The 12,181-nt window shown below is 43.7% G+C and overlaps 1 protein-coding gene across 1 annotated transcript in view; it reads right to left on the bottom strand.

The window, feature by feature from the left end:
* Positions 1-9,008, bottom strand: part of itga1 (integrin, alpha 1) — a 73,147-nt gene extending 64,139 nt beyond the window's left edge. The window contains exon 1 of the mRNA XM_083793073.1: positions 8,637-9,008. Within this exon, the coding sequence (XP_083649199.1) occupies positions 8,637-8,700 (64 nt within the window). The 5' untranslated portion in view covers positions 8,701-9,008. The remainder of the gene's footprint in view (positions 1-8,636) is intronic.
* Positions 9,009-12,181: the final 3,173 nt, after the last annotated feature.

The following is a 12,181-nucleotide window of genomic DNA, read 5'->3' as shown; positions in this document are numbered from 1 at the left end:
TTACTTTGGATACTGTTTTGTATCCATTGGCACAGCACAGAAGATTTTATTAGCAGCTACTAAGTATGGCCAAGCCAAGCATTTTCTCAATGAGAAAGGTTCTCACAGTAGAACTATAATACAATTGAGATGTAGCAGCTGTACATTAAGTTCTTTTGGGACATGGTAATCAGATTATAGTAATGTAGAACAGAGAATCCTAAACAAGAATAGAATAAACTAGTCAGATAGATGTGTGGTCTGTAGCCTAAATGGTGTTAGCCATCTTATGTATTAGAATTAGATACAAGAAAGCAAATCAGAGGTGTGCAGTGCACGTGTCTTAATCATTTTGGCTATTGGCTGTTAGATTTATCTTAGCTGCAGTTGCGTTGCTTACATACATAGTGTAGTACTATAAGGTTAGCCTAAATAGGCAAGTACATCCGGTGAAAATAGCAGATCTACAAGTGCTTTGTACAGCTTATAGATAGTATATACTGTATAGGGTTTACAGTAAGAGCTGAAATGAACACAGAGGACAGTATACTGTGTAACCTACTCTGGTTCTGGTGCTATGTTTCACTATGTCGCTTTCTTCTCTTAACGGACACCTGTAGTCTCCAGTTTGTGAGTGGGGGAAGAGACGGTGTGGTATCAGTCTCCTGACAGTGTTACAGCCCAGCCGGTAGCAACACAAGCCGGCATGCAGTGACAGAGGAATGCCTTTTTCAAAGCTCCAAAAAAGGACGGAGTGTGGAAGATACAGTGCAGAGTAAACTCCTGTGGAACATCTGGAGCATCTGCCCAGTGAATGCACTCTAGATTTAGATTTATAACACGGGAGAGATGGCGTGTGTGTGTGTGTGTGTGTGTGTGTGTGTGTGTGTGTGTGTGTGTGTGTGTGTGTGTGTGTGTGTGTGTGTGTGTGTGTGTGTGTGTGTGTGCATGCGTGTGCGTGCGTGCTCGCATGCGTGCATGCGTGTGCGTGCGTGCTCGCATGCGTGCATGCGTGCGTGCGTGTGTGCGTGCGTGTGTATGTGAGAGGGCACACAGAGAGGAGGTAAAGAGAGAGAGATAGAGGGAGGGATGGAGGGATGGAGAGAGATAGAGGGAGGGAGGGGTGGAAAGAAAGGGGGAAGGAGGGAGAGAAAGAGAAAGAGAAAGGGAGATAGAGAGAGATAAGATAATGAGTGACCTTGGCAACATACAAATTCTTCGAATGTAAATATTCAGAAGATATCGGAGAAGCATCACAACCAACAAGAAAGAGAGCTGTCATCAAGGGACAGTGAACTTTTACAGGAACTGGCAGCTGAGTGAAATGTGATATGCCTGGTAATTTTTGCCTGGTTTGTTTAAGGTGCTGTAACATTAAAAGTCCATAGAGTTGGCTGCCACATGACATGACATCACATTTAGTGCTGTAAACAAACATTAAAAGTCCATAGACTTGGGTGCCACTCTATGTTTGTTTAAAGTGCTCTTAACAAACATTAAAAGTCCATCTAGACTTGGCTTGACGTTATTTCAAAACCAAGACTTTGGAGGGCCAACGGCCCTCAAAAATCACACTTGTGCCACGAGTGGGGTCATGCTTGGGGTCATGCTGGGTTCCATAGACTGCTACATAATTTCTGAAAGCCGGAGCCCCTCAAAAATGAAGATAACAGAGAGGCCATATACCTTGAGTAATGATGATGATGAGGGGTATTCTAAGCCGTCTCTCTGTCCCCATGATTTCTACTAAAGCATCAATGTCTGAAGATTTAGTGTCCTTCGTCTCGTATCCTTCAAACAAATATTGAATTACTCTTCTAATCTAGTCAGCTAGCACATTGTTACCAAGGTTTATGACCCTGCCTGGAGAGACCCAAGGCTCTGATCTGAGACCAGAGAAACTACATGCAAAATCCAAACCACGAGACACAAGTAATATGTTTAAAACATGCTGGGTGAATATATGTCTATTCATATATCATATTGTCCAGCCTCTGTATGTACTGTATATATTCTACAACTGAGCACAAGTGTGACAAGTGCGACACTTTGTCTTTGTAAAAACTGAATAAAAGGATTTTGAAAAGAAAAATGAAACACCTCTTTATCAAATAAGCTTCATTCCACAGTTGATGAACTAAGAAGATGATGCTTGCTGTCACCCATATGGTCCATAGCTTTTCTTCCAATGTGATATGCAAACATGCAGTGATGCAACGTCTCATAAAGTGTGTTCTGCATGTGGAGCCACGATCTCTGTCTGAATGTGATGCGAATAAACGGTTCCGCAAATAAATCTCTAACATCTAGAAGGAAAACAGACACAGTCCACAGTCAAATCCGAAGTGTTCATTTAACTCTAATAGTGTGAAAATGGACCCTTACAGATCCACTTGACTGTGTGGTCTGCATACTGTAGACACTGGATATGCAGGTTGATTGCATCCAGTGCACTTCTGCGCCTGTGTGCATGTGCGCGCGTGCGTGTACGTACGTGCGTGCGTGCGTGCGTGAGTGTGTGTGTGTGTGTGTGTGTGTGTGTGTGTGAGAGAGAGAGAGAGAGAGAGAGAGAGAGAGAGAGAGAGTCTGTGTTTTGTGAAATGCTGTCATGATTCCATAGTAGGTTGTTTGCCCGAGTCTCACATGCATGCTGATTGATGCCAGACTTCTCTTGACTTCCAAACCAAAACCACCTGTACACCCATCATCTCCGTTAGGAATTTACTGAGCTTAAATGCCGCCACTACAATAACCACATGTGGGCCCCTGAGTTGAGCAGAGGTAGCTCCAATAGCACAACACCGGGTCTCCCAGTAGGGTCTCCTACCAGCCAGCTCCTGGCCCTGTATAACCCAGGTGGATTACACACGCATGCACACGCACACGCACACGCACACACACACACACACACACACACACACACACACACACACACACACACACACACACACACACACACACACACACTGTACATACATACATACATACATACATACATACATACATACATACATACATCTAGCTTAAACTTGGACTCAGGGGGGTGGACGCCTCTGCCTTGCATAGTCCCCAGTGAATAGGCAGTTGGCCCTTCACTGGTAACCCTATTTTGGACTAATTTTAAATATAGGAAGGTATTGCGGGCAGGGATTTTTACCAAAAAGCCCCCCCCCCCCCTTTTAAAATACACACACACATACATACCTACATACATACATTTCAGACGTTTTAGCAGTTTTTAAGGACCCACTTTTAGGCCAGTGCACCAGAGCAAATTCTTGCCTTTTTTTAAACCCTACCCATTCCAACCAAATACATACATACATACATACAGTACATATGTGCACGTAAAAACAGGCAAGAGCGCGCACACGCACTTGCACGCATGCATACATGTACACAGTCACACAGTCACACACACACATGCACAATTGCACACAGACACAATCACAGACACACTCACATAATATAACTCATAGTTGGACAGGATAAATTGTGACTGTGAATGGCTGCATGTGTTGGACGTATCATCTCTAGATGTGTGAATGGCTGCATGAGTTGGATGTATCATCTCTAGATGTGTGAATGGCTGCATGTGTTGGATGTATCATCTCTAGATGTGTGAATGGCTGCATGTGTTGGACGTATCATCTAGATGTGTGAATGGCTGCATGTGTTGGACGTATCATCTAGATGTGTGAATGGCTGCATGTGTTGGACGTATCATCTAGATGTGTGAATGGCTGCATGTGTTGGACGTATCATCTCTAGATGTGTGAATGGCTGCATGTGTTGGACGTATCATCTCTAGATGTGTGAATGGCTGCATGTGTTGGACGTATCATCTAGATGTGTGAATGGCTGCATGTGTTGGACGTATCATCTCTAGATGTGTGAATGGCTGCATGTGTTGGACGTATCATCTAGATGTGTGAATGGCTGCATGTGTTGGACGTATCATCTAGATGTGTGAATGGCTGCATGTGTTGGACGTATCATCTCTAGATGTGTGAATGGCTGCATGTGTTGGACGTATCATCTCTAGATGTGTGAATGGCTGCATGTGATGGACGTATCATCTCTAGATGTGTGAATGGCTGCATGTGTTGGACGTATCATCTCTAGATGTGTGAATGGCTGCATGTGTTGGACGTATCATCTCTAGATGTGTGAATGGCTGCATGTGTTGGACGTATCATCTCTAGATGTGTGAATGGCTGCATGTGTTGGACGTATCATCTAGATGTGTGAATGGCTGCATGTGTTGGACGTATCATCTAGATGTGTGAATGGCTGCATGAGTTGGACGTATCATCTAGATGTGTGAATGGCTGCATGTGATGGACGTATCATCTCTAGATGTGTGAATGGCTGCATGTGTTGGACGTATCATCTAGATGTGTGAATGGCTGCATGTGTTGGACGTATCATCTAGATGTGTGAATGGCTGCATGTGTTGGACGTATCATCTCTAGATGTGTGAATGGCTGCATGTGTTGGACGTATCATCTCTAGATGTGTGAATGGCTGCATGTGTTGGACGTATCATCTCTAGATGTGTGAATGGCTGCATGTGATGGACGTATCATCTCTAGATGTGTGAATGGCTGCATGTGTTGGACGTATCATCTAGATGTGTGAATGGCTGCATGTGATGGACGTATCATCTAGATGTGTGAATGGCTGCATGTGTTGGACGTATCATCTAGATGTGTGAATGGCTGCATGTGATGGACGTATCATCTAGATGTGTGAATGGCTGCATGTGTTGGACGTATCATCTCTAGATGTGTGAATGGCTGCATGTGATGGACGTATCATCTCTAGATGTGTGAATGGCTGCATGTGTTGGACGTATCATCTAGATGTGTGAATGGCTGCATGTGTTGGATGTATCATCTAGATGTGTGAATGGCTGCATGTGTTGGACGTATCATCTCTAGATGTGTGAATGGCTGCATGTGTTGGACGTATCATCTCTAGATGTGTGAATGGCTGCATGTGTTGGACGTATCATCTAGATGTGTGAATGGCTGCATGTGTTGGACGTATCATCTCTAGATGTGTGAATGGCTGCATGTGTTGGACGTATCATCTCTAGATGTGTGAATGGCTGCATGTGTAGGACGTATCATCTCTAGATGTGTGAATGGCTGCATGTGTTGGACGTATCATCTAGATGTGTGAATGGCTGCATGTGTAGGACGTATCATCTCTAGATGTGTGAATGGCTGCATGTGTTGGACGTATCATCTAGATGTGTGAATGGCTGCATGTGTTGGACGTATCATCTAGATGTGTGAATGGCTGCATGTGTTGGACGTATCATCTAGATGTGTGAATGGCTGCATGTGTTGGACGTATCATCTCTAGATGTGTGAATGGCTGCATGTGTTGGACGTATCATCTAGATGTGTGAATGGCTGCATGTGTTGGACGTATCATCTCTAGATGTGTGAATGGCTGCATGTGTTGGACGTATCATCTCTAGATGTGTGAATGGCTGCATGTGATGGACGTATCATCTCTAGATGTGTGAATGGCTGCATGTGTTGGACGTATCATCTAGATGTGTGAATGGCTGCATGTGATGGACGTATCATCTAGATGTGTGAATGGCTGCATGTGTTGGACGTATCATCTAGATGTGTGAATGGCTGCATGTGATGGACGTATCATCTAGATGTGTGAATGGCTGCATGTGTTGGACGTATCATCTCTGGATGTGTGAATGGCTGCATGTGTTAGACGTATCATCTAGATGTGTGAATGGCTGCATGTGTAGGACGTATCATCTCTAGATGTGTGAATGGCTGCATGTGATGGACGTATCATCTCTAGATGTGTGAATGGCTGCATGTGTTGGACGTATCATCTAGATGTGTGAATGGCTGCATGTGATGGACGTATCATCTAGATGTGTGAATGGCTGCATGTGTTGGACGTATCATCTAGATGTGTGAATGGCTGCATGTGATGGACGTATCATCTAGATGTGTGAATGGCTGCATGTGTTGGACGTATCATCTCTGGATGTGTGAATGGCTGCATGTGTTGGACGTATCATCTAGATGTGTGAATGGCTGCATGTGTTGGACGTATCATCTAGATGTGTGAATGGCTGCATGTGTTGGACGTATCATCTAGATGTGTGAATGGCTGCATGTGTTGGACGTATCATCTAGATGTGTGAATGGCTGCATGTGTTGGACGTATCATCTAGATGTGTGAATGGCTGCATGTGTTGGACGTATCATCTAGATGTGTGAATGGCTGCATGTGTTGGACGTATCATCTCTAGATGTGTGAATGGCTGCATGTGTTGAACCGTGACGTACTGTATCATGAAGAGCAGAATGGTTGGATGTGTGAATGGCTACATGTGTTGGACGTATCATCTCGTTGTGAATAGAACAAAACAACTATTAAGGAAACTCCAGCGACCTCAAGGGCAGCGGTTGTATTGATGGGGTGGATGAGGGGTGGATGAGGGGTGGATGAGGGCAGCAGAGGCTAAGTAAGGAGACTTCACTTCCCAATGTGATAATGATGATGATCTGCTAGTAATGGGAGCTTATCGTCAATCCTACACACGCACGCACGCACGCACGCACGCACGCACGCACGCACGCACACACACGCACGCACGCACGCACGCACGCACGCACGCACGCACGCACGCACGCACGCACACATAATCTCCAGCTGCATCTCTAACTCAATTCTCTAATGATGGTCACGAGCCCACGTCACATGTAAGCAAAGGAATCTGAGAATAGAAAGAGATGTGAACTGTTTACTTAAGTCTCTCTGATTCACTGTCTCTCACTGTGTGTGTGTGTGTGTGTGTGTGTGTGTGTGTGTGTGTGTGCGCACACGCGCGCGTGTGTTTTGTTGTCTCTGTCTGTCTGTCTGTCTGTCTGTCTGTCTGTCTGTCTGTCTGTCTGTCTGTCTGTCTGTCTGTCTGTCTGTCTGTCTGTCTGTCTGTCTGTCTCCTCCAACAGAGACGTCTGCCGGTAATTTCCCTCATGATTGTACTAGCTACATGAACATGACCTAAAGTTAATTCACTACTGCTGCTCTGGAGCTGAACCTGAGAGCGCACGGCCACCAAGGGACTCCCCAATACCAACATTCATATCCATTACTAATACGTCAAATACTCTGCTAATTCAACTATGAGATGGAGCCTCTCAGACTTCAATTAACACTGATGCTTTTTCTGTGACTCACTGGCCCATTAAGTTGGTGAACATCCAGATTTGTAAGATTAAGGTCGAAATCCTGTTAATCAAGTGAATATGGTCTGCTGGTTCATTAACATTTCCATATGAATTAACTACATAGAGAACATTATTATTTCCCAAACAGCATCAAACCAAGTTCACCAAAGAAATGCTTCTGCAATTATAGGCAAAAATGTGTGCTGAGATAGGCTACATCAATATTTGTTTCATAGGGATTACAAGAAATGAAGGCTGACACTGTTTTATGTTCAACTAAGACTCACCATCTCAGTGCCACTCCAAGTAGGCTACCTCAGAGTGACTGACAATACTGACATATCTTATAGCACAAATATCCGATCTACAAGCTCACGCCGCTTTGCAGGACTTGTAGATCTGTTTGTGGGCCACAAACAGCAGATCTACAAGCTTTGTGGGTTTGACAGCTCCAAAGAACCAATGTCCCAAATACAGCAGGCTGGCTACATAAAACCAATTAAGAGGTCTCATTAGTCTATACTCTATAGTCACAATAAAATGCCATTTGGAACACTCTAGGGAACTTTAGAGTCGGTTTTTGTGGACAGAATCATGTGCCAACACTAAAAAGGTTGTGGGGTAGTAGGGTTCGTTTAGGCTTCAGTAATGTTTAAGTCGACACATCTAATGGGTGCTTTTAGTTGCATAGTCATGAATTATGTACACTCTGATTACGTAGGCTCTGGCGTGCCGTGCCGTGACGCGCTGGTGCCATGCTGTCCATGAAGATACGATTGAATACCACCAGTCAGTGCTTTAGTGCCAAGGACCCCATACAAGATTTAAGGTGTTAAAAATGTAAACAAATGAAAGAAAAGAAAAGAAGAGGAAGAAAAAAAGAAAATATTTTCAAAAAATGTCATTAAAAAAAAAGATACTGGGGATTTAGACCACATACGACATACCACAACTCTGAAAGTGTAGGCTACAGATGGAATGGAACAACGTTAGCATGAACCCGCAGGGTCCATTCATTTGGTTCCATAACTTCCATTTGAACACTTTCAGAGTTATACATACAGCCACATCATTGTCCATTTCCTAACTAACTACGGTATCCATCATTTATCTGGGGACAACCCAGGACCCCCGGGGGTCCGTGGACCCCACTTTGAGATCCACTTATTTATACCATTACCACCTGGCACCACGTCCATGCAGTTACGCGCCGGTGTTGCGCGTCGAAACAATCTCCAACGGCTCAGAACGCGTCGTGAGCTTGGATATTGGCTATTTTCGATGCGAGAATCGATGCCCAACCAAGTATAATTCAGACATGATGACAGTAAAAAAGAAAGTGTGCGTGCCAGCGTGCCACTCAAGCGCGCGCTTTAATAATATTGTATGATGTAAAATAAAAGCACATGTCCATTTAGACGTCAGGTCACTTACCCACTGCTGTCAACGTTGTCACGGTGGAATGACTTCGCACGAGCTGCATGTTGAATATAATCATCTGGCGTCCGTCCTGCAGCCGCGATGAAAGCTTCAGTCTTCTGCTACGTCTTCAGTATGATGCGAGATGACAGTCAGAAATCTCCGGCGGTGAAATAATAATAATATAATAATAAAAAATAATGTCTAAATGAGCGGTGATGGCGGTTCGTAATGCATTCCCTGTGATGCAGCATCAACGTGAAGAAGTATCTGAATCGTTAAGAGAACTATGTTGTTAATAAGAAATACCAGCAGTGTCCCGGGGCGTCTTATTCCATTGACCATTGCCTCTCTCTCTCTCTCTCTCTCTCTCTCTCTCTCTCTGTTCAACGTACTGAGCTGAGCTGCAGACAGGACGAGGAGGAGGGGAGTTATTATAGAAGGAGTTCTCTCTCAGTCTCATACAAAGTACGGTGGTGGTGGGCAGAGCTCAGCGAGCGTTTGCGGGTGCTTAAGGTCTTGCCAACCCGCATGGGAAAATCTTACCAGTGCAGAGAAGGGATGCCTGGAAACTCAAAAACAACTATCAAACATTGAACTTTGGAGGACCAGAATCCCCATCTCTAACCTACTAGCCTACTTCACTTAAACCAGTGATTCTTCTCTCAACCTTTACTTTTTAAATTCAAGGACCCCCAGTTTGATATGCACCACGTAGGTAGCCTGGCTATAAGCCAGACTCAAATCATACTGTCGTGTGGTGGGCAATCTTTTTTTTTGCCAACGGCTGATTCGGTCTGGCTTATTAGCCAGGCTAGGGCCCTGTTTGATATTTTTATATATCTGGGACTTAATTTAACTCTGAAAACCATGCTGCTAAGCTGACCATTTGATTCCTATATCAATGATTTAGTTGGGAACACCTTCAACCCCCACAATGACTGCAGTGACTGTATTGTGTGAGGTAATGATGTTTTTACCATTCTGAAAATATTTCTCCAACTTACATGTCACCTGGATAACAAAAGATGAGTCTCCTCTCGACTGTAGGACCTCAGACCTATATAAGAATAATTTAAACAGTAGCCTTACTAGCCTATAGCCTAGGCTTCAAATTATAATAAATAATAAATAAAAGCATATCGGCAGAGTTTAAGTAGGCTAATGACAATCTTCCATCAGTTTCCCTTTGCAAGAGTAGCCTATGTTTGGCTAAATAAACCTCAAGGCCTTTACATTTACAACTGACCTTTGCCATCACTTATTATTAACAAAGACAAAAACATATGCTCCAGTCCAAGCCTCGATAACAGTTGTACAGTGAAACAACACGGTGGGTTTTAGAAGTCCTGCTCTCTGGTGTTGAGTTGTAAACAGCACTCAGCTCCTGGCTTATGAAGATATGGCAAGCATGCCTAGTATGGCTTACAGTACAACCCCTTCAGCATGGCATGCACAGCACACATGTACATTATGCACACACGGTGTCGCACGTGCTCACACACGCACACACACACACACACACACACACACACGCACACACACACACACACACACACACACACACACACACACACACAGTGAGTGACAAAGAGAGCTAGGGTGAGTGAGTGTGTGTGAGTGAGCGAGAGAGACAGAGAGAGAGAGAGAGAGATATCTGTATCCACTTCTGAAATCACTGAGGGGACCACTTCAGGACATTTCATTACTTTGTGTGTAAATATTATGAATCCTTTCATATACAAAGTACGATGAACCTCAGGATCGCTTCACTGGAAAACTAGTTATTTACTCCATGTAGATCCCATGTCAGCCTTTTCCATCATCTAATATTACACACACACACAAACACGCAAATGCATGTGATTGTGTACAGCACGCACGTGCGCACGCAGTACATGCACATGCATTTGCGTGTATGTCTAAATTGACACACAACACAGACCTGTGGACTACGGGCACACTGCTGGAACAAAATACACATGTGTATCAGTACAGAATCTCAGGAACTCCCTGAGAATGAGACAGTTTACAACAGTCCTTCCTGTGTCTTCAGCCCCGCAGCAGATATCTCTGCCTGAGACTCAGGAAGACTGATTAGTTTCCTTGTTTTATGTTTCTCCACCACCCTGTACACCGCCATCCCCCCCCCACCCCTCCTCCTCCTGACCCGATGACACCCCCTGTGACCTGGTTTTAAATTAACATCCACTATACCAGTGGTTTTCATTTTAAGCACACCCACACAGCACCAGAATGGACCCATACTGTACACTGTTAGAGTTACAGATCTGTAACGTTTACAGATCTGTAAGGCGAGATATCATATTGCAGCCATGAGATTTGGGCAGTACTACTTGTGAACCATCTGTGCCCTACCTGAGGGTCTAAAAGTATAGCAGGTCCACATCCAACAACTGCAGATCAGTGGCGCCGTTGGGATGTAAAAAGTGTGGGGACAAATGTTTTTTGTTTTTGGGGGGGGGGGGGGGGGGGTCATGACATAGCAGGCGCAGCTCACAACTACTAAAGACTACAGCCAGAATGGTCATTGCAGCGAGAGACAAGCATGCAGTGTTGGTCGGTAAAATTTTCCCCCAATTGTGCAGGGACATTCAGACCCTTCTGACCCCCCCTCCGGCACCTATGCTGCAGATGCACTCGTTATATTGTATTAACATGCTGTACGGAGTGACGACTTAATAACTCAACTGGACGAGATAACCTAATTTTCTCACCATAGTCACTGTTTAAAATAACATTTTATTCATTCAGATTAGGTCTGAATTGATGTAATATAACACTTAGGATTTAGTGTTTATATCCACATTCTCCATCCTGTTCTTTCTCAGTTTCAGTAGTAAACACCACAAATATCCAACAATCAGAAAAACACAGTTTTCACTACAATTTATAGTATTGTTATGACATCTGAAAGATCATTTCCATTTACCCCTCTGTGGTACATCAAGACATGTTTCATCCAATTTAGAGGTCCTCAGTTGTGGAATTCACTGAACATGTCATTAAAGCCATCATCTTCCATCTTCATCAACAACAATGTAAAACATGTCTTCTAGAGTAATGATAGTTTTGATTTTTGATTTTTTTTAAATTCCAGCTGGTTTGCTTTGTTCTAGACTAGAGGAGCAATTAATGCCCCAAATGTTAATCCTCCAATTGAACAATTGTTATTGTTCTTGTTTAACAAAGACATTTTCAGTCATTTCAGTCTTGCTTCCTTTCCTGCACAGTAACTACAAATTATCATTATATTGTGCAAATAAACCTAAACTATATTGATTCTTTAAGAAGAACATAAATTCATGCTGCAGTCATAGTGATAGTGTGGTGGTGTGGAATGCCAGTAACTGTACTTTCCAGATAGATAATTAAGACATACTGTTTATCCTCAACAAATCCATTTAATTGAAGGGAAATGAGCTTGGTTTCTGCTGCCTAACAGACATTCATTTTCCTCCTGTATCATCAGTCATGCCAGAGGCAAACAGTAGAATAAGGACCCTTCCCCTTTCAGTCAAAGCTATTTACATTGAGCA

Source organism: Protomyctophum parallelum (genome assembly GCF_964188405.1).
Source record: "Protomyctophum parallelum genome assembly, chromosome: 21".
NCBI lineage: Eukaryota > Metazoa > Chordata > Actinopteri > Myctophiformes > Myctophidae > Protomyctophum > Protomyctophum parallelum.
This window is presented reverse-complemented; position numbering and strand designations above follow the sequence as displayed.